We start from the raw sequence: 23689 nt of genomic DNA on the forward strand, positions 1-23689 counted from the left end.
AGCATGGAGGAGATGGTGTGGGGGTGCTTTGCTGGTGACACTGTTGGGGATTTATTCAAAATTGAAGGCATACTGAACCAGCATGGCTACCACAGCATCTTGCAGCGGCATGCTATTCCCATCCGGTTTGCGTTTAGTTGGACCATCATTTATTTTTCAACAGGACAATGACCCCAAACACACCTCCAGGCTGTGTAAGGGCTATTTGACCATGAAGGAGAGTGATGGGGTGCTGCGCCAGATGACCTGGCCTCCACAGTCACCGGACCTGAACCCAATCGAGATGGTTTGGGGTGAGCTGGACCGCAGAGTGAAGGCAAAAGGACCAACAAGTGCTAAGCATCTCTGGGAACTCCTTCAAGACTGTTGGAAGACATCAAGAGAATGCCAAGAGTGTGCAAAGCAGTAATCAAAGCAAAAGGTGGCTACTTTGAAGAACCTAGAATATGACATATTTTAAGTTGTTTCACACTTTTTTGTTATGTATATAATTCCACATGTGTTAATTCATAGTTTTGATGCCTTCAGTGTGAATCTACAATTTTCATAGTCATGAAAATAAAGAAAACTCTTTGAATGAGAAGGTGTGTCCAAACTTTTGGTCTGTACTGTGTGTATATATATATATATATATATATATATATATATATATACACACACACACACACACACATGTTGTATTGCAGTAGCTGAAATATCACTATAAATCCTGATTCCCACCTTGAAGTCATAAATCTATTCCGGTCTCCTTTTGTGTTTTCTGTCCAGATGGGACCTAAATCTGTAGACAAAATGGTAAATCTAATCCTTGTTTCTCATTTCTGTTTTTCAGAGCGGAACGATGAAAGAATCTGAGCAGAGCAAGATTCCAGCCCAACGACCTCCACCTCAAGGTTGTTTGCAGTACATTCTCGACTGTAATGGCGTTGCAGTAGGACCAAAACAAGTCCAGGCTGTGTGAGGGGGTGATGAAGAGGGGTTCTAGCCAAAAGAAATACAAAAAAAAAAAATCAAAAAGGAAATCAAAAATGTTGTGCAGTATTTGCCATGTTTCAGTGCTGACCTGGACTGTGTTTTTCTATGCAGTGTCACCTCCTCCTGTCTAGTCTCTCCCTCTCTATGTCCTCGCCTGTGATGCTATCTTCTCTTTTCTCTGTTTAACTTGTGGTTCGGAGCTGATGTTACCAGTATACCCAGAATTGTGCCTCTTTCAAGTCCAACCTGACTGTTTACTATTATAATCTATTCCTTTTTTTTACGTATCGTGGGGAATAACACCTTACTCGCGTTGCAATCCTCAGACTTTGCATTAAGCGTGTACGTATGTATGTGGGCGTGTGAACACGTGACCTGGAGATCACTTGATGGCTTGCATGAAACGATTAAGAAGATCAATGAGTTGAAATCCAGATTGTTGAATTTCGGGGCTACTTTCTTTTTGTAATTTTATAGATTTTGCTGTCATTGTTAGCATGAGTAAACTTAGTAAACATGGACTTTAGTACCGTCTAATCCGTGACTCCATAAAATGACATTCTTCATGCGGAGGTGTGCATTCAGTACTTTTTAGCATTCCTGTATAAGTGTGATTTGCACGCCATATGGATAGGCCACTAGTGCAATATTTGTGATAAAGTGTGATATGTTTCCTTGTAGTCCACCTATTCTGTTCTGGCTTTTGTGGCTTACTAAGAGCACAGAGCAAGTGATTGAAAAAACATGTATCTATGGAATAGTGACTTCTGCAGATCACCTTCTTTCTCCACATACTTGCATACTCCTTATACCTTGCTCTCGTGGTCAGTCTGAGATGTAAATATTACCGAGAAGCTCGGAGGGTCTTCCTTAACTTCTCGTTATACATGTATCTCTCAATAGCCATAACGTGTGATTTGACTCTCACATTGATTTATAGCTTAGCACTACCCAAAGAGGCAATAGGCAATCATGCTGTGCATAAGGGTTTTTATGGGTACAACAGTTATTGCCTTCATTCTTACGTTGATCCAAAGATCATAGTATGGTTGATCGGGTCAGCTATGGACACGGATAGACTGCCACCGTGAGATTTGGGAGGAATTGTACAATGTATAGATTAGATGAGATGGTGATATATTTATACTTTATATCAGTGAACCCTCTGTCTTCTTAACTAGATGGGTGTAATACCGAGCGTTATGCTGTTAGTATGGATGGTCCTTCACCGGCTTGAGTTGTTCGGCTCAGTGGACACATCATGATGCTTGCTGTCTGTTTACGTGTGTGGTCATTCAAATCCTTTGTGTGTAACATTTCACCACAAGAGTCACCATTGTTTAATGCTGAATATCTACAGAAACTGAAGGACCTGTTCTTACTTGCAGAGGTGCTTTAATAAGGCTCGTGACACCATGTCTTAGGATTATTAGAAGATAAGTTCCAAGACTAATCCACTGGTTGATCGGTTGTGTTTGAGTAGACAGTCACCAGTGTAGTATGCTGGTTTACTCTAGTCCTCGCGTTCCTTCTTTATTTATTTTTTCTTAAAGGGGTTGTAGACTATTAGGAAAACATGGCTGCTTTCTTCAAGAAACATTGCCACTCTTATCCATGAGCTGTGTCTGGTATTGCCGGGCAAATTATTATCATTTAAAGGAGTATCCATTGAAAAAAATCTAGGACAGTGACAGAATTCCAACTCTAAGGGTACGACAGCACGGTCAGGTTTCTGCATGCAGTTTTGGAAGCCAATATCAGTAGTGAATTCAAAGAATAGGAGAAGTAGTGTCTGTCTTTTATACTTTTTCTCCTTTTATGATCCACTCCTGATTTTGGCTCCCAAAACTGCATCAGGAAACCTGACCGTGTGGTGGTATCCTAAGGGTATGGTCAACCAACCAAGAAGGTTAAGCTGCAAGGGTAAGTGCTAGATACAGCTTATGTGCATGAGTGGCACTGTTTATGGAAGACAGCAGACCATTTGTATTAATCTCATACAACCCTTTTAAGTTTTGGCATGTTTTTTAATAACATTTTTTGGATTACGTTGAACATTTGTGAGTCGGAACGTGTTTTTCATACTGATTTCACTAACCCTGCGTCCCAATTGTTGTTGTTACTCATTTACCCCATTGTCTTCTTCATACCAACTTGTGTCCTTTTGTTCTTTTATTAAGTGTGTGTTTGTATTTTACTGCCCCAGTCAAGAGCCCATATATCCAGAATATCATAATCCAAGGGCTGATATCACTAAGTGTCAGTAGGCATCATTTATCCTGACAGACTATGGAGTCCATTGCACTTTAACGACTGCCGAAGCGTTCACTGCTGCATACCGGGGAGATTGAGAAGTGACAATGGGGGCTTGAGGAATACAATTGTTAGCGCTCATTGTACAGCAGAGGTCATCTTTTGTCATTTTGTGCAGCTAAAATAGTGATTGTAGGCTCACAACGGCCTTACTGGCTCATTACATGTCCCATACACTGGTCATCCCACAGTTGAGACATACGTATAATGTTTCTAGTTGGTGCATGCAGTTACGTGTGGGTCCCGCCGCTTGAGTCTCTTTGTCATTCTGTGTGCGCAGTGTGGCATCAGGAAAGGATTAAGCCGACATGGGAAGCCACTAAAGGGTTAATTCTGTTCCTACGATACATCAAGATGTTAAATGCCGCTAGTAACATTTAAGATTACTATATATTTTTGGCATGTAAGCATGTTTTAGTGCAATGTTGTGGGAAGCGGGTCAGTTGTCTTAAAATGTAGATTCCATGTATTTGTTGTTTTTTTTTTTTTTTGGTTTTTTTTTTACAGTTTTCTCTTCCTGTTAGAATTTTTTTTTTGTACAAAGCCGGTTATGTGGCACAGAGTACATGATGGATGTCTGACTGCAGTGATTTATGTGAAATATCTTGTACAGCTTAATGTGCAATAAAGGAAATAATACCTGCCTTCAGTGTATGGTTTTTGGGTCTAAACATTGAAATTTGCAAAATGGAATATCCATTGCAATAAATCAAGGACAGATTTACGCCCTATTCCCAGTATACGCTTTCATGTAATTACGGTATGACATTATGTCTACATTATCAGCCTAGAGGAGACTGTCTCTGTAATATGGCACCGTGAGGAGACACAATGCTGCAGCACATGGAGTGCCTATGGCTCTGAACTCTATGTGCCTCTGTCCAGCTTGTGCTCATGTCTCTAAGGCTAAGTTCACACATTACGATTCTCTTGCAGATTCTGCAGCAAAGTACAGTACAGTCCAAGTCTATGGGATTTTCCAAACCCCATCTACATGCTGCGGATTTACTCATGTGGATCGGTCAGATTATTCTCAGATTTCTTCTGGCAAATGTGTTGCGGATTTACTTACGGACTTGGGGGGGGGGGGGGGGGTCATTTATTATATTGAAATACGCCTACATTAGTCGTATTTCACTTCGCCCCGCTCACAGCAGTCTAAAATTGTGGACGTCTCATTAATCATTTTCTATACCTTAGAAAATGGTCTAAATGTAAGGCAGCTCAGAAGCTGTCTTACATTTATAACTGGAGCTGGATGCGCCGAAGTTATGGAGAGGCCCACGCCTTCATAACTTTGGCGGATGGACCACCAGCTAATGGCAGTTTTAAACGCCAGTCTTAATAAATGTTCCCCTTGGTGTGGATTTTATTCCCTACAAATCTGCAAATTATCATAGTAGTCAACTCCCTTGCGCTGTAAAAGTTGGATGGTAAATTGACATAATAATAGATCTGATTGTTTTCATTCGGAATGATTTTGAACCAAAAGTGCTCAAAAGGGTCACATTTTATAATGAATGTTTTTGAAACATTTCAAAAATGTTTCCAGTTTGAGCTGAGGCAATTTATATTATTGGCGGGGCAGACAAGAACAGTTGGGGCTCGGAGTTTCCATCTGGCTAAGATGTCTTTATTGACACAATCCTTTAGTACCACTGATGTTAGCACATGAATATCTCCCATATTTCGTCTAGAGCTAGGTAGCTACGGTGCTACTGCCATGAATAATATGCAAAAAAACGTGGGTGGATGCATCCGGGCCATGCATGATATTGATGAGGACATCAAAGTTCATTGTTTGGTATGATCTTGAAATTGGAACAGTGAGCCCCTAAAAGTGAGAGAAGTCTTCCATGACCTTCATATTCAATTGAAGTGAATTGAATTTAGCCAATATGATGTCAAATTTCCAGCTACCCAAGTGACATTTGTTTAGTTCTTTTTTTTTTTGCCAACTGCGAAAATCCAGTATTTTTTCCAATAAGCTGAGTTTTATCTGCAAAGCGAAGAGGTGAGACTGGTAGAAATAGGATAAAACAAAATATCTTAATAGAGAAAAACCAACTTGTCTTATGTTTGTGGTGGCCCCTAAAAAACAACATCCAAAGGGGTCAGACAGTGCCAAATAGACATCACATTGCCTGCTGATTCTGCCATAAACAGTGCAGTCCATGGTCATCTCAATGCTTAGCAAAAACATTGCAAATGGTATGCTTTTTCTGAGGGGAATATTTGGGGTGAATTATTTTTCCAACTTTTTCTAAAACCTTAAATGTAAAAATGTTCCTGTCATTCAATGAAATCAGTACAATAGTAGATCATTTGATATGTACAATGAACACGGGCAATTGTATTCCTCATCTTCCATGCATGCTTCAGACTCATTTCATAGACTGTCATTGTAAGTCTTGAATATTTTATACAACAAAGTCAGTATATATTGTCTATATCAGAGGAACCCAATGAAATGGCACTGAAACTGTACCAAGGTATTATACGATGCTGCCATAATGAGGAGTCAGGTCATATTGTGTTGGCTATAGAGGGAGAGAACATCTCTGGAAGTTTATAGAAATAATGTCCGTATACTATGCAAGAATTTAATGGCCACCCAAAGGTCAGTTTTAGTATATATCAAAGTATATGTCTGTTGTGTTCAGTTCCTCTTGATGAAGTTATTTATTATTGGAGGTCAAACGTGTATTATTCACTCAGGGGTCAAATATGAAGAGCAGAAAGGGTCTACCTACAAGCCTCCTTGTACTTTTGTAACATCATCCTTCTTTAGACTTGCACGTGAAAATGGACAAGAATGAAACGTTTCCTAAAGGTACAGTCCATTAGAAAATAAAAGATTATATTATTTATTTGCTAGATTAACCATAGTTTACAGGGAGAACTTAAGTTAGAGTAGGAAAGTTACGATGTACTTTAAAGGGTCATTGCGACCCTTTGACAGAAGTATGATAGAAATGTTTTAAATTTACGTAGCTTCAGTCCCATCTCATATAAGTGATATGATCATGTTTACCATGTACCAAGCATTGACTTATGCTTCTGTGGTTAAGGGCCTTGGCTATTCTTTTATCTTCTCTCCACGCCTTTATGTCCTTACATTATATCTCTCTCTCCACTATCCTTTTCCTCTTTTGAGCAGGATTGAAAATATAATAAAAGTCTTTCTAACCTTATAAAATTACATGATTATATTACTTACACACCAATAAAGATTTAACTGCACTGAACCACTTCAGTGGGAGCCTTGTAGCTGGACATCCACCAATATTGATCGTAAGCTGGACCTAGTGCTACATCATTTTCCTTGAGGGGTGAACACACTTTTATGACACCTCTTCATTGATTTAAAGACTAAGGTGTAACTGTCATTTCAGTTTCACAAAAAAGAATATGTAGTAACAGTGCTCATATAATATACATTATTAGTGGATTTTGTATAATTTTATTTTTTTTAAAAAGCTGTCTTACTGAGCATTGCTAAGGACAATCTGTATTCGTGTGTACTGTACGCAGAAGATGGCTAACTATAAGATGCAGAGGCTTCTCAGCCTGCCTCCCCTCTCCCTGTCCCAGCTGCTGTTTTCCCTGCATATATATAATTATTTCACTGTTAGCTAGTTTTGCTAGTTGTTTTTACTGAGTCCCTGCCTATTTTATAAAGATTTGTTTCTATTTCAGTGCTGATCGCTGGCAGTCCTACTCTCTTCTATCTGCCTGCCCGTCCAACCCCTGATTAGTTTCTAAGCAATGGGAAGAGAAAAGGGAATGGGGTTGGCAGTGATCAGCACTGACAGTAAGTGTATAGGAATGCAGGCAAAAGATGTTGGCTTTTTACAGCCCTCTACCTGTGCCCCTGTGTGTAACAATTACTGTATATGTCTGACCCAGATAAATGAAGGGTTTCGGTTTACCCAGTTTTCCTAAAAGCCATGGGCAATTGAGCCAATAACAATAACTGCAAGCGCTGATTACTGCATCCCAGTTCCCCTCTATCTACCAAGTGCTTATTAACAAACCATGGAAGTGCCGAGGGAGCAGGGCTGCTAGCGATCAGTGCTGGCACTGCACTAGTCAGAGACTTCTAGTGTGTTTTCACACATTTTTTATTTCAAGCAGAAGTTAATTTTTTTTGAGAAACTAGATCTGTTCGCAAAACGTATGCAAACTGATGTCAGTTTTTATGACAGATCCTTTTTTTTTCATTTTTATATGGAAACAAGGCAAGTATAGAAAACAGGGTGGAGTTTGCATTGCAGGACTTGTGACTGGTTGAATTTTTAGCCTTTTTTGGCAGTGGAAGGCAAAAATAAAAAAAAGGATCAGTTAAACGAATGGAAAAAAGCGTATACTTTTCTATGCAATATATTTAACAGATCCTCCTATTACTTTTAATTGATTTTTTTGGGCTAGATTGCATTAAAAAGTACCACATTTATTTATTTTATTTTTGTTTTTTGCTGGATGGATAGAAGAATATCATTATTTTATCTTACTTAAAAAACAAAGGAACACACTTTTGGCATATGTTTTTTTCTGTAGAAGCCTGTATCTTTTAAATGCATCCATTTTGAATGATTTCTGATTGAAATGGATATGTTTAACGGAAAATAAAAAACATGGTGTGAAAAAGACCTTAGTAAAAAAAAAAAAGGCAGATGCTGGGGCAGAGAGAGAAGAGGCAGGCTGAGACGTCTGCCTCTGCATTTTACAGTTAGCCGTTAGAATACATAACAAAAAAAAGGGGGCTCAGCCCTTAAAGGGAACCTGTCACCGGATTTTACCCATAAGAATCATCGGCATCCTGAGATATTTCTCCCCCACCCTAATCATCCTAGGGTTGGTTTGTTTGTTTTTTAAACTCCTCCGAGTACGTCTTTTCAGTCCACCTTTGCTTTTTTCAAGTTATGTAAATTAAATGCTTACCTCATCACTTCCCATTCCTAACCCCACCTCCCGTTATAAGAGTGACATAATCTAAAGATCCTACCCTCCTCCCTAACTCACGTCCCAAATCTCGCGCATGTGCCGAACCAGTCATCTCACTCACTGATGAAAAAAAATATAGAATATTATTATTATTATATTCTAGATCTTCACGAATTCTCAAAGTGCCAATTTTTGCGATAAAAATTGGTGATTAAAATATTTGCGATCAACACTACTACTGATCATATAATGTACACTGCGCAGCTGCGAGACTTGGAAGAGAAGGGGTGGAGATGAGCAATCGTAGAGGGTGTGTCTTATTCGTTTGTGGGCGTGGCTGGGCTCAGAGGCAGAGAAAGCTGGACTCCTCCCTGAAGCATGGAGGAGACAGGACTCATCTAAGGTGCATTTACATATGTGGCGGGAACATTTATTTTAGGTTTTTCTCTGAACTGATAGTTCGTTCAGAATTGATTTTAAAATCATTATTAATGTATTAATAAATATTTATAGAAAAGTGAGTGGATAAATAGGCTTAGAAAGTGATAACAGGTTTTGTTTATTATTACAATTTAAGATATACCTCACAATAAATAACTACAAAATATTGCTATGTAAGCACATGGCAATGGCAAAAGACAACAATATAAATACCTATAGAAGACTACCTGACCGCATGAAGTCAATAGTACTTTTTATTTTTTTGCTAAATTCGTAGGAAAGTTCAATATTAAAAACAAGTGCAGGGAAATGGCAGCCTCAACCAAAAGGGGGCACAATGTTAATAATTCATATTAATCCAACAAAATCAAAGTTAAAGTGCAAGTGCGAGACATAATAATATAAATATGTAATGGACAGAATCAATTACCCATAGTGTGCCTCATCTGGGATGGCGCCAACCCCGACGCGCGTTTCGGCGAATCTTTGAGCACTTTGTCTTGCTTCTCCGAGTGCCACCACCACTCTGGCTCTTCATGTAGCGCAGCACTGTGTCCTGGCTTCAGCTTCACTGCATCCTGATGTCCCACAGCATCAGGTCATAGTGTGTACCTGCGTGCACCACGTCCTGAGAACGTATGCTTTTAGAACGGGAAGGACCAAGGAGTGGTGAGTATTGCCAGTGCAGCACTAGTGATGCCGTACTCACCACTTCCTCGCCTGCCTCTCCTGTACTAATGAGCGCTCATTAGCGTCCATTAGTTAATAGCGCACTGACGATCCAAAATACACCACCCGAGGTATTGCAGGATGCAGAAAACTACCGCAGGGGCTGCATGCGGCTCATGGGCTTAAGACCCCTGAGTCAGAGGGAGCTTTTAGGGGCTTTTTAAAAAAAAATTTTTTATTAAATTACATAATTTCCTTAATAAAATATATTTAAAAAAGTTATTAAAATCACTCTCCATACACATTCATAGATGTTATTGGAAAGGAAGCTGCATACTTATGGTAATTATTCCATGGAAACTTGCATTAGTATTAGTGGAGAGGTGACCATGTGTGCATAGTCATTTGCATAAAGTTCTAGAAAATTCTGGACTTATGGCTTCATTTAGCATTAAGTTTGAAAAAGGTTTACTCTAAATTTGTCTTATTTTCTAGGATATAGCGTTTCACTAAATTGCTGACATTCAGTCATTGATTATCTTTTGTTGAATTTAACGTCTATTGTGTTTTATTTTCATTTTAGAAATAGCATTTTCTACTGTCAACTTGTGAAACTGTGGAATTGGCCTAAGGCCAGATGATGTCTGAAACAGTATTTCACATAGAATAGGCAGTAGCACTTATTCAGCTGCTGCCTGTGACAGATGCAAATCAGTGCTATTTAATGCTATAATACCTGGTACAGTAGTTGTGTCGGTGCCCGTATTTCTTATTTCCTAAGTTACATTTATGATTATCAATAGTTCCTTATAGTCTGTATGTAAATATTGTTTGGACCCTAATGTGAGCACGTTTTCGGGTGATAGCCATAGTGACTTCTATTGTCTGTGCCGCACTCTCCTCAGCTCTTCTGTGTACTATGCCACTCATTCTCCAACTTTCCTTTTCTCAAGTATCTGCAACACAACCCCTTTCTTTTCACTATCAGACCACGCCTCCTTCTTACCAGTATCTCTTAGACCACGCCTTCTTTTCACCAGCATGTGTCAGACCAATTTTTTCCCAGTATGTCTCAAAACTCTACTTCCTTTTCACAAAGTACTATATGTGTCAGGCCACTTCTCCCTTTTATCAGTATGTCAGACCACTCCTCTTTTTACTAGTTTGTGTCAACAGGCCTCCTTTTCACTACTATGTGTCAGAACACTAATTCATTTTCACGAGTACCATGTGTCAGACCACTCCTCCTTTTCACCAGTATGTGTCAGACCACTCCTTCTTTTCACCAGTATGTGTCAGAACACTCCTTCCTTTTCACGAGTACCATATGTGTCAGACCACTCCTCTTTTCACCAGTATGCATCAGACCACTCCTTCTTTTCACCAGTATGTGTCAGACCACTCCTTCTTTTCACCAGTATGTGTCAGACCGCTCCCCCTTTTCACCAGTATCTGTCAAACCACTCCTTCACAAGGTCTTCTTCATACTACACTACAGTTTTATATGTGCCAAATCACTTACTCCCTGGCTTATGTATTTACCTGGACAACTCCTTCCCTGGGTCGTCTTTGTTCCAGACTGGTCTCTTCCATTCTATGGTGTATGCTAGTCCACTTCTCCTACTCTCCAAATGTTGTGCCAGAAAACTCCTGTAGTTCTACAATGAGTCGGACAAAGACTTTGTCAGATTTCCACCTCACCCATGCATCACACCGTTTTCCTCAATGTTCCTGCTTACCAGAAAATTCCTTTCTGATGCACTATGTCTACGGGATATCATAAACAATTAAGTGTTCCAATATGCAAGGGGAATTTGGACAGGGCATATACTATACATGCATCACTATAACTATGAAGGAGAAGAACCAGGACCAAAGACAGGGAATTTATGGTCAGGCTGTTATGTTAGTACCACTAGCTGTCCATATTATCTGGAGAGCTAGCATTGCTGGATGGACAACAACCACTATTCCACATGGACTCCATAACTGGCTCATACAATGCTACTGATACTGATGATTGAAGAACTGTGTGTGATGTCATCGTGGACACCAGTGCCAATTCAATCATTAGTATGTACTGAATATGCCAAGTTACTAAGCTGGTGCCATGTGGCAGCCTTAACATGTTTCTGGTTTTGAAAGCACAGTTTTACTTATTTGTCTGCTGTCCTGGTTAGCTAAGATATTACGGTACAAAAATGTTTTATAATACATTATATATAAGACCAGTCTGAACTAGGTAAGTTACCAGTATATGTACGGTAAGTGAATTATGGTTACAATATAGCAATTTGTGTGTTAAGGTATTTTAATAATGTGTGCTGAGATTTGCTGTGCTCTAAATTGTTGGTAAAATTCCTGAGATGCTGTGCTAATAGTCCTGATGACGAAGCTAATGGCATCCTTCGACCCTGTCAGTCACACTGTCATTTCTGGATTATACCGGTGCAGGGGAAACTAGTTTTTTTTAATCGCAGAATCAGCAGCAGCAGCTTGCTCACACTTGATATTGGCCACAATGTTCTGCTAAACTTAAGGAAGCAGAAGAGCTTCACGTATTGCCTTCTCCCAGATCTGCTGATCAGCTCACTAACGCATTTCACAATTCTGTACTAAATATATGTGAAGTGCCTGCAAATTCGAAGTGTCAGCCTGGGTCACGGTATAAAAGTAATGTGGTTAACAATTTGAATCATACATCATGAGTGATACTAGACTCTGTTGTATCTACCCACAGCTCACTTAAGCTCAATTTATCAGATTGTGGACCTGCTAAAATTAGGAATTATGAACAGAATTTGACCTTTATATAGGTCACATATTCTGCTTGATATTAAAGAGAATTTGTCAGCTACAGAACACCCCCGAAACTTGAGTCAGTCAGTGGTCCCTAACCATTGGCGCCGGAGCCATGTGTGGCTTGCGACCCCCTGCTGTGTGGCTCGCCATGGCAGTCCTGAGTTATGACCGTACTGGCAATTGACATTATTGCCGACCTAGCCTAGATTTACCACCAAAAAGTGCCCATTTGGATGGTGTAATACTTCACACTGAAAAATATATCAGCAAACATTTGCAATTTCATATTTTTCTGTTTCTCCACATTCAAAATTTCTCTCTTCTACTTTGAATTGTCTGTTGCTCCCAACCATCACTGAAAGTCGAATGTGGCTCACAACCTCCAGTGTAAGTGATGCTGAGTCCAATTATGTATTTTTTTTCTTCATACTCATTGCATTCTGATGCTGTGTTCCGAAAAACCCACAGTAAAATATTTTGGGAGGACTACTCTTTAAGTCCTCTCCATTATGTGTGTGAGCACGGGAGTCCTCACCTTACTGATCCCCCTCCTTTACTCTTCCAGTGCTAGCTTGGTCCCCTCGAGTCCCTGCTTCTTGCTCCCTCTTGATGCACAGTGGTGACCTACCTCATCCAACAGGAGCAACAGGGGATCGGGGAGTTTGACTTTTTTTTTTTTTTTTTACAAAAATTGGCAAGACAATCCCTTCCCCCCTCCCCAGGATCCTTGTGCAATCATACCCTCAGCACCAGTATAGTTATGTCCCAGGTTGAAGTCCTATCATACACCACAAATTATCCTGCAGTCACATCGGCACACATTACAAGCGGCATAAATAGTGTAACGTATTTTGGATGTACAGTATGGGGTAGCCTAGGGAAAATGTTGCCCCTATGGCCACTTTGTCCTATGTTCATGCCATGCCAGGTAAAATTTTAAGAGCAAATTTGCAGGATGTAGCCACATCCAGGTTAACATAAGCTTTATATATGGGAGTAACTGTCTTCGCACTGCGTCTGCAGTGTCTTTTTACCGTATAACCAGGAAACGCTCCCAGCAGGTCCGTTACATGTACCCATAGGCTTCTGTTATACCTACAGAGGCCAGAACAGTGTTCTCCATTCAGCTTTGTATGTTGTTTTTTTGTTTGTTTGTTTGTTTTTTTACTGTGCTACTCCATTAAGAGGCGTCAAGAACAAAACATTTTTTTTAACTTGGGTACCTAAGGGTATGCCAAGAGTTGTGTCCATTTTATGGGTCCATTTAACATATGTGCCAGGACACTGCAGGCTCAATGTGAAGAAGCTTTGAAAAGAAGAATGTCACCTCTAAAATCAGTTTTAAAGCGTGCTATCGTGGTGCCCCAAAACATTATCTTTTCATGTGAAAATCCGGTCCTCTGATCCTGAGAAATGCTTTTCTATATTTATATACAAATAAGATTTTTTCAGGTGCACCGGGGGCAGGATCACGCAGTACACCTTGATTTCCCTTCATTATCGTTACCATCTCTCAAATCTCATGGACTTTCAATCAAACAGGAGTGAGAAGTGCTGGGTTGTCAATGGGGACAAAACGTAACTGAACAGAACGGAATGCTCGTTGAGCGTTCCGTTATCATACCGGAGAGCAAACCGTAGAATGCTGCGGTTTGCATTCAGTCCTGGGATATGGAGCAAGACAGATCCGTCATGACCCACTATGCAAGTCAATGGGGACGGATCTGTTTTCTCTGACACAATAGAAAACAGATCTGTCCCCCATTGACTTTCAATGGAGTTCATGACGGATCCGTCTTGGCTATGTTAAAGATAATACAACCGGATCCGTTCATAACGGATGCAGACGGTTGTATTGTCAGTCACGGAAGCGTTTTTGCTGAACCCTGCCGGATCCAGCAAAAACGCTAGTGTGAAGGTTGCCTTATTTGCATAAAAATAAAAAAGCATTTCTCTGGAATAGAGGGCCTGACTTTTTACAAGAAAGCCTCTGAACCACAGGTGTCCTTATGTGTACAGAACTGGTAGGGGATTGGTTTGGCAGTTCTCCCTGAAGTACAGAACACGCAAACGAGCCTCTCCAAAAGGAAAAGGGAATACAAGTTGTTATATGGTCATTCTGTATGTCAAAAAGCCACAGCCAAATTCATAGATTATAGCTGGGGGATATTCTGTACAACCTTCAAAAGGGTTTTATCAATGTAGGAGATTATAGATGAGCAATAATGAATGTGTTACAAATAATCAATGATGGACATCCACTTCAAAGAGAACCGGTCTCCACAAAATGCAGTGCAGTCTGCAGGCAGCATGTTATAGAGCAGGAGGAGCTGAGCAGATTGTTGTATGGTTTTGTGGGAAAATATTCAGTAAGGCTAGATTCACATGGAAAAAAAAAGTCCTGGCCATTTTTGCATCCACTGTCTGGTTGTTTTCCACATCCATTTTGCATCCATTGTTAACTGCCTTTAAAAAGAGATTACTTTTTTTTGCTCAATCCTAACCCCTGCAGTACCCTCAGTATACATACTGCCCCCCATAGTGCCTACTGGACATCAAATCTCACACCATAGTGCCCCCAGTATGAATATTGCCCCCTTAGAGGCCCCCAGTAATATTAATGCCCCCAGTCTTAATACTTCCTCCATAAGTGCCACCAAATATTAATACTCCCATTACTGGCTCCCAGTATAAAGAATCTCATCACCCTGGAGGCACAGGTCCTGCTGCATTCAATGAGGAACACATGCAAGTGGATAAGGGATTTTTTTTTCCAGCCATGTGAATAACCCCATTGACTGAAATTGGTTCCATGTAATGGCCATTACTTAAACGGCCATCACACGGCCATTTTTCCCATTTATGTGAATGTAGCTTTCGACTTGTAAGTTATACATTTTATCCTATGCTTTTTATGAACTTAATCCTGTCTCTAACTATCAGTTACTGACAGCTATCTGCATACACACTTACACAGAGGATGCTATCAATCACTGATAACACCTCCCCCGTGTACAGCAATCAGTGACTGACAGCAATCTCTGTATACACACTTATACAGGGAATGGTATCAATAACTGATAAAACTTCCCCGTGTACAACCTTTAGTGACTGACAGCTATCTCTGTATACACGCTTACACAGAGAATGCTATCAATCACTGATGACAGCTATCTCTGTATACACGCTTACACAGAGAATGCTATCAATCACTGATGACAGCTATCTCTGTATACACACTTGCACAGAGATTGCTATCAATCACTGATAACACCTCCCCCGTGTACAATGATTAGTAACTGACAGCTATCTCTGTATACACACTTACACAAAGAATGAAATCAATCACTGATAAACATCTCCCCCGTGTACAACTGAAGTCAGTAAGCGCACAGATATAAATGTATAAATCACAAGTTATATTGAATCTTTCCATACAAAACTATACATCAATCTGCTCAGCTCTTCCTGCTCTATATCATGCTGCCTGCAGATTGCACAGAATTTTGGGGTGACAGGTTCACTTTAAGAGTATTTAGTACACAGCAGCATGTTCCAAAAAAATAAATAAGAAAACGATTGTTTTGTCAGTGGGTGTGATCATATCATGCTTATTGTCATTTCACTACTTTACTTGGACTATAACCTCTGTCATCATGGGTAATTTAATCTAGGGTTTTTACTGTGCTTTACAACATAGGGCGCTATATTTGTACCCAGGCAATAACCATTGACCTGAGCCATATCAAATGATCTATTATCTTTAAATATTACACATTGCATCTTTGATTTTGAGAAGCTATACTGAGACATCTTTTACTATGTATGTTATGAGGTCAGTGGTTGGTGAAATCATTTACTATATGGTTCGATGCCAGGGACAATACCATATCATAGACTGTTATACTGGGCAGTAACGTACAATAAAAAATACTTATTTGCTGACATATTCCATAAAGATTGCATCACTTTAGGATTCATATCGGTTGCTCAGGATATTTGCCATTGCTAGGTGTGCACTGTGAAGATACTGGGTGAGGTTAGATTTCTTGTACATCCCATAAATGCTTTAACAATGTGAGGTTTTTCTTGTACTAAACCTAGGGGGCGCAGTACAACCCCAGGGATTACACTCTGATAGCCATCAGCCTCCACAGCCTATGGACAAGCCAAAGCGTCACGGTGAACATCCACTTCCACAGAACGAACCACCAGGGCCATCAACCACTGCAGGTCAGCCACCATCTTCTGAAGGACAGACATTATCTCCTGTCAGCCAAGTGGAGTCACTGCCTAGACGTCAGACGGAGCCATCTAAAAAAAACCAACCTCATCCACAGCTGAAGTAAGACCATAGTGAATAGATCATAAGTTGTGTCCACAATTATTATGCAGCCCAGAAACCAGCATTGAGTAGAGCCCTCAACGATGAAGATCTCTCAATCAACCTTCTCCGAGAGTTATGAAAAATGTTCAAAAAGTACAGCTACAGTACAAGTTAATATACCAATCTCATAACCTTTGTTAACTGATATGTATCATAAGCAACCAATGAATATGTGACTTGAGGGGAAATTCCATTAAAGGGATTGTTCATTATATCAACTGGAGAGCAGGACAAGCATGCACAGCTGGTTTCCATAGAGTTGAATGGAGATGTCTTAAAGGGGTATTCCCATTTGGGACATTTAGGACCTAGTACTCTCAGCTATTTTCAGAAATAGTTTTAAAGTGAGTGGAGAGAGCCGTTTAACCTCTCCATTCCAGGCCGGGGCCCGATTTCTTGAATTTGGGGCAGGTCCCAGAGGTGAGCCCACACCTAGCGGACATTTATGACTCATCCTGTGGACATACCATAAATGTCACAGATAGGAATTTTCCCTTTAAATAACCTTCCATGTTCATTCGACTGTTTCTGTCGAGCATTGATTGGACAGTGTCAGCCTGAATGGAGACATGCCCATTGACAAGGGGCAATGGTAACACCCAGCTGTCAATTTAGTCTTACATTTCCAGGAGGAAAAACAGAGGAACAGCACAGCTCATGAAATAAGACATGTCCTGCTGTCTGAACCAGACAATACTATTTTATCAGTGAAAGATGTAGTCAAATGATGATGAGTCCTGAACGCAGACCATTGCTTTCACTTATGCACCAGTCTGCATATTCAGCATCAGATACTTCATCATTTTCCTTAATTAGAAGTCATCTTACACCTGATAGCCCATTATGTAATAGTACAGAGAGATCTTTCCGCATTTTGCAATCAGCATTCAGGGCTTGTATTATTAGAAACACATCCTGTCACGTTGGTGCAGTGTGGTTATAAGAAAGGAGGAAATCCTTGTGTGATTAGTCACTGTATCTCTCCTGACTGAGAAGAACTGAAATGATCTCTTTCTCCAACCAGCTACCTGGTGTAAAGAAGAAATCATCACTAATGACAGTGCATCTTTTTCCGGTTTTCATGATTTCAGACAATTACAGTATAATAGTATTGCACTTTTATATAATTCATTATTATTATCATTAGTATTGTCTAAGGCTACATTCACATGACAGTGAAAAAAATGGCCATGAAAAATTGCATCCATTTTCTGGCCGCCTTGCTGTTTTGCATTAATTTTTAACAGCTTTTAAAATAGATAATTTTCATTGGCTTCTTTTATTTAAACCCCATAGTGGCCCCCAACCGTAATAATGTCCCCCATAGTCGCCCCCAGCAATAATAATGTCCCCTATAGTGGCCCCCAGCAGTAATAATGACCCTATAGTGGCCCCCAGCAGTAATAATGTCCCCATAGTAGCCCCCAGCAGTAATAATGTCCCCATAGTGGCCCCCAGCAGTAATATTTTCCTACAGAGTGGCCTCCACGTGTAATAATGTCCCCCAGAGTGGCCCCCAGCAGTAATAATGTCCCGATAGTGGCCCCCAGCAGTAATAGTGTCCCCATAGTAGCCCCTAGCATTAATATTTTCCTACAGAGTGGCCACCACGTGTAATAATGTCCCCCAGAGTGGCCCCCAGCAGTAATAATGTCCCCATAGTGGCCCCCAGCAGTAATAGTGTCCCCATAGTAGCCCCTAGCATTAATAATTTCCAACAGAGTGGCCCCCATGAGTAATGAGATAAAGTAATAAAGTGACCCCCAGCCAGGGACAGATTGGCCATAGACCTTACAGGAAAATTTCCCGGGGGGCCAATACCCAGATGGCCGCCTGAGCCCTATTCATGGCCATCCAGGGGAAGTTTTTGGGGATGTATTCTGTGCTGCTGGCAGTATTTTGTGATGGACTGTGGTATTTTGCTCTGTTAGGGTGGTATAATCTGCCACAATATGGTATTGCTGGCCCTGCCTTCCATCAATATGGACCTGACTACAAAATGGGGCCACTTTTAGTATTTTTTCCAGGGCCACTTTAAGTTCCCAGTCCGCCCTTGCCCCAGCAGTAATAAAGTCCCCCATAGTAGCCCCCAGCATTAATAATTTCCTACAGAGTGCCCACCATGTGTAATAATATCCCCCAGAGTGCCCCCCAGCAGTAATAATGTCTCTCATAGTGGCTCCCTGCAGTAATAATTTTCTACAGAGTGGCCCCCACGAGTCATAATGCCCCTCAGAGTGGCCCCCAGCAGTAATGATGCCCCTCAGAGTGGCCCCCAGCAGTAATGATGCCCCCATAGTGGCCCCCAGCAGTAATAATGCCCCCCCCACACCAGTAATAATGCCCCCATAATGGCCCCAGCAGTAATACTGTTCCCCATAGTGGCCCACAGCAGTAATAATGTGCAGCATTTTTTTATGCCAAAAAAAAATAAAAAATCATCAACTTGCATGCGCACAGAGACAGTCGCCCCACTCTCTTCATACAGAAGGACCTGCGCTGGGAGCTCAGGTCCTTCTGCATCAAGAGAGGAGTGACTGTCTGTGCGTGTGCAAGAGGATGAAGTGAGTAATTGTTTTTATTGCAACTCCTAACATTTGTCACTAGTGCACCTGCTTTTAACAGGTGTTAGACGGGTGCTCTCCTGTCATTAAAGCGGTCATTAAAAACAGCCCTATTGATCTCATCCCCCCTCTGGCTGTGAAAACAGGCAAAAATTGGATATGTCCTAATTTTTTACTCCACTATTCACTGCCTGTTAAAAAGCGCCCATGTGAATAGCCCCAATGACTGTAATGAAAATGACTGTCACACGGCCAGTATTCACTGATATGTGAATGTAGCCTTAGACAGGTTTTTAAATTTTCCATTTTAAAGAGGATCTGTCCCCTCTTTGGACATGTCTGTTTTAGCAGCCACTTGCATCCCCCATGTAATAACAATTCTGCAGTATTTATTCTTATGACTCTAGATTGTACCTTTCCTTTATTATTCCTGCTAGAAGTTATTAATTAATTAATTGATAGCAGATTGCAGTGAAAGTCCAGGTGGGTCTTACCAGCTGGGGTTGTGTCCCTGATCAGTTTGACACTCCCAATCATTGCTGCCAGTGTCAGACTGCAGGAACACCCCCCAAGTGGAAAGACCCACCTGGACTGGCACTGCAGACTGCTAGCAAGTAGTTATTAAAAAAGAGATGTCAGGAGACAGGTTCAATTTAAGTTCTCATGCACACGACAGTTGCCTGTTTTGTGGTCCACAAATTGCGGCTCCGCAAAACACGGATACCGACTGCATGCATTCCACATTTTGAGGAACCGAAAGTCCTATCATTGTGCTTAATCCGGATAAGAATAGGACATGTTCTATATTTTTGCGGATGCCATGCAACGGACATATGGATGACAGCACCGTGTGCTGTCCGAATATTTTGTGGCCCCATTGGAGTGAATGGGTCTGCATCCGATGCACAAAAAATGCTAATTAGATGCAGACAAAAAATAAGTTTGTGTGCATGAGTCCTAAGGCATACCCCTCTATTAGGACCCATGCACACAGCAGGTACGGCCTGGGCCCATACAGACTAGGGTTACAATACTGTAAATCTGAACAAGGATCCATCTTACAGCCATGTACGTAAGGCTTTAGTCATAGCCGGAAGTAATGTCAACCATGACTGTAGGGTCTCAAGGACTGTCCGCCTCTATTAAAATCAATGACAACCCATTTTCTTTCATTAGAAATAAATTCTGGAATTTATTTGCCTGAAAAGCAACTTTAGGGGGACTGTAATACTCAGCAGCATTTTAAGTCAGATAGACAATAATCCATCAGCCTCTATGCCAATGTATGATATACTTGAATTATGTAATTGCTTCTATGCTGCTTCCGAGGTGCTTGATGCTGCTATCTGTAGTCCTTGTTTGGGAACCAGGGACAGCTGTAGGGTAGTGCAACGTGTGTGACTGCACAGGATGCATCTCTTGGCCCTGTCACCAATGGCCTAACACGTAAGGCTTGAAGCCACCACAAATGGTAATATTAATTGGAAGGCAGTATTATTCTATAGCCCCCACAGTCTCTGTTTACATTTGGCGGAGCTGTCCTACTGGATTAGAAGGTCGGCAGGAGCAGACCGCCGACTACAACTTGAGGTGGGACTTACTCTTGCCACTCGTATCACTGCTTTCATTTTAAGCCCTGCTTTGAAATAAGCTGAAATCTATGTGGTTGTTCTAGCCAGCATCTCCAATCTGTTTTCATAAAAAAAACAACCAACAACTGTACATCATGGTCCCATTCTACATCGTTACCAACATTCCCAAAGTTGCAGGTACTGTCCCCAATTTTCATAGACAGTCCTGACAAATTCAGGCTGTCCTGGGTTGAAATATGTGAAGCTTTTGGTAGTCCTGCCCATAAGTGGGAGTTGTGGGGCTTTCTTGTTGGCAGGGAATACATGCCCTAAATTTACCAACTGCCATATTGGTAAGTATGCATGCTACGTCTTCAGATAACTCTACCAACAAAGCGGCCTCCATGCTTGCATATGCTCGTTCTCATGCTCTGCACATCTTACAAAGCAGATGTATCCGGCTTTTTCGATATTATTTTTACCTGTGGTAAATGTATTTCTATTTTTTCTTTAATTAGCAAGTCCCAGTCTCTGACCAACGCTTTCAACTTCAGCCAGTCGTCATTCTTCCGCTCATCCAATAACGATGATGAAGCTAAAGCAGATACTATCCGGAATCTGAGGAAGTCCTTCGCCAGTCTGTTCTCCGACTAAGCGTCCTAAGATCAATAGTCAAATGTAATCGTACACCTAATGCTACAAGGAATACAAGACAACCTAATCAGAATATTAAAAAAAGAGAAGCTTCTTACCTCTGTGCGAGTTATTAGCCATACCATTTATGTGTTGCTGTTGTATAACTTTAGTAGGAGCAATATTATTGTGTGAAAATTCAGGTATGGAGACTGAGCCATAATCTCTAGCTCTATCCATCATAGTTATGGTATGTTGTCATTATTATTGTGCATTTGATTCGTTTTTCAGTCCTGATGATTATATTAATGGCATTTCTCTTAAAAGGCCTCTCTTCTGATTATGAGGTATTTTCATGATTTCGGTGGTTGTATCTACTCATCGTCATGGCGGTCCACAACTTTTTCCTATTTTTCCCTCAACGCTTATTCAGGTCATGGACTATCTAATTCCTTAGTCAAAACAAAGCTAATGGTACATATAGTTTATGCCCAGGTCAGAAATAGCCCCGGTGTCCCATCCCTGAAGGTCCACAGTGCAAAACCCTATAGTGTGTGGTGGTAATATGAACCCAAGTACTAATGGTCCACTATTAAATAGACCTTGTCTCCATGTATTTCTTTCCAAAAAGTCATATGGACATGTTTTTCAATAACTCCCATCATTCACTAGCGGCTCACTTCTATTCCCACTTCTTGACCTCGCTTTACCTTGTAACCTCGTTTGAGACCCTTCCAAATTTGTGGTTGCAAAAGGAGAAGAAGTTACAGACTATCCAGTGATTACTGTGCCTCATGCACATGAGCATATTAGTGCTCCATACAAAATCTGAGTACAGCACATTGATGCTTTCTTCTCATGGATGCCATGGTCAGATAAAAAATAAAAACAATGGATTTATTTATTTTATTATTAATATTTTTTGACAGTTCTTCATATTTTTTTTTTTGTAGAGCTGTGCCTCAGGGTAAACTGTTAATACACAATTCTTGCCAAATTACGGTAGCTAGTTTCTGTGTTCCTACTCCTATTAAAATGAATGCAAACCTTAAAGGGATTCTGTCACCTCCCCTAAGCCAAAAAACGATTTTAAAGCAGCCATGAAGCACAGCTTACCTGGATTAGGCTGTGCTCTTTTATCTTGAAATCCGTCCAGCAGTTACTGCAAAAAACGACTTTGATTGATAAGGAAATGTGTCCTGAAGGTGCCCAGAGGGGCGTTTTTTTCTTCTTAGTGAGCCCAGTACCGCCCCTCTTTCAGTGCCCAGCCCGCCTTCCTTGTACTGTCTAACCGCCGCCCCCAGCCTGCCACAGCCTCTCCTCCCCCTCCCTCACGGCCGAACGAACTCTCGCACAGGCGCAGTACCCACTGAGGGCTGCGCCTGTGCGATCAGCAGGAGACTGAGGGCAGCAGCTTCATCTTCGTTACTGGGCATGCGCCGAGCCCAGTGACGTCCGATGCTCGCTCTTCCCTGCTGACTGAGGGAAGAGCGAGCGTCGGACGTCACTGGGCTCGGCGCATGCCCAGTGACGAAGATGAAGCTGCTGCCCTCAGTCTCCTGCTGATCGCACAGGCGCAGCCCTCAGTGGGTACTGCGCCTGTGCGAGAGTTCGTTCGGCGTGAGGGAGGGGGAGGAGAGGGAGGAGAGGCTGTGGCAGGCTGGAGGCGGCGGTTAGACAGTACAAGGAAGGCGGGCTGGGCACTGAAAGAGGGGCGGTACTGGGCTCACTAAGAAGAAAAAAACGCCCCTCTGGGCACCTTCAGGACACATTTCCTTATCAATCAAAGTCGTTTTTTGCAGTAACTGCTGGACGGATTTCAAGATAAAAGAGCACAGCCTAATCAGGGTAAGCTGTGCTTCATGGCTGCTTTAAAATCGTTTTTTGGCTGAGGGGAGGTGACAGAATCCCTTTAAGAAGAGAAGTTTAGATTGACAGCCCTATGGATGCTTGTGAGCATTCATGTTGGTGACCCAACTAATATAGAAGTACCTTCCTATTTCCACTGTCTAAAAATTGACTGTGACATCGAGAATATCATGGACAAGATTAACATACTGTACAACCAGAAAGAATGAGGGAGGAGACGTGGTGATTGCCTAGCTGTGCATTGGATGGATAATCATGGAGTAGTAAAAAGAAGGAAGGATGAACAGCTCTGGAATACAAACTGCAGCTCTAGCAAGTGAAATGCTGGGAAAGTTACTGTACAAGGAATATTCATAAACACGTGAATAGGTAAAACAAAAATTGCCACAGAGAGGAATTTTAAGTATATTCACATTGATAGTAGTACGTTTTATGTTGTGTCATAAAATAATCCTCTTGTAGACCAAGAGCTGTGATAGGAGTAATATAAGACTATTGTAAACTGCTTTATAGTGCTG

At 41.2% G+C, this 23689-nt stretch overlaps 2 protein-coding genes across 3 annotated transcripts in view; both read left to right on the top strand.

Moving 5' to 3' along the window:
• Positions 1–1337, top strand: part of LOC122943622 (synapsin-2-like) — a 294778-nt gene extending 293441 nt beyond the window's left edge. The window contains exon 13 of one of the 2 annotated variants that reach the window (XM_044301506.1): positions 860–1337. In XM_044301506.1, the coding sequence (XP_044157441.1) occupies positions 860–961 (102 nt within the window). In that variant the 3' untranslated portion in view covers positions 962–1337. Of the gene's footprint in view, positions 1–832 lie in introns of both variants that reach the window. The other variant, XM_044301505.1, reaches the window with a different exon arrangement.
• A 14970-nt stretch (positions 1338–16307) lies between these two features.
• Positions 16308–21323, top strand: LOC122944169 (synapsin-2-like). Its single transcript, XM_044302400.1, has 2 exons — positions 16308–16492; positions 21188–21323. The coding sequence occupies exons 1-2, from the start codon at positions 16308–16310 to the stop codon at positions 21321–21323; spliced, it is 321 nt and encodes a 106-aa protein (XP_044158335.1).
• Positions 21324–23689: the final 2366 nt, after the last annotated feature.

Source organism: Bufo gargarizans, chromosome 7 (genome assembly GCF_014858855.1).
Source record: "Bufo gargarizans isolate SCDJY-AF-19 chromosome 7, ASM1485885v1, whole genome shotgun sequence".
Taxonomy (NCBI): domain Eukaryota; kingdom Metazoa; phylum Chordata; class Amphibia; order Anura; family Bufonidae; genus Bufo; species Bufo gargarizans.

Bases quoted from the DNA above. Each gene is read 5' to 3' on its own strand.
- LOC122944169 (XM_044302400.1), top strand. From the start codon at position 16,308: ATGGACAAGCCAAAGCGTCACGGTGAACATCCACTTCCACAGAACGAA. The intron at 16,493-21,187 runs GTAAGACCATAG...TTCTTTAATTAG, and splicing joins CAACCTCATCCACAGCTGAA to CAAGTCCCAGTCTCTGACCA.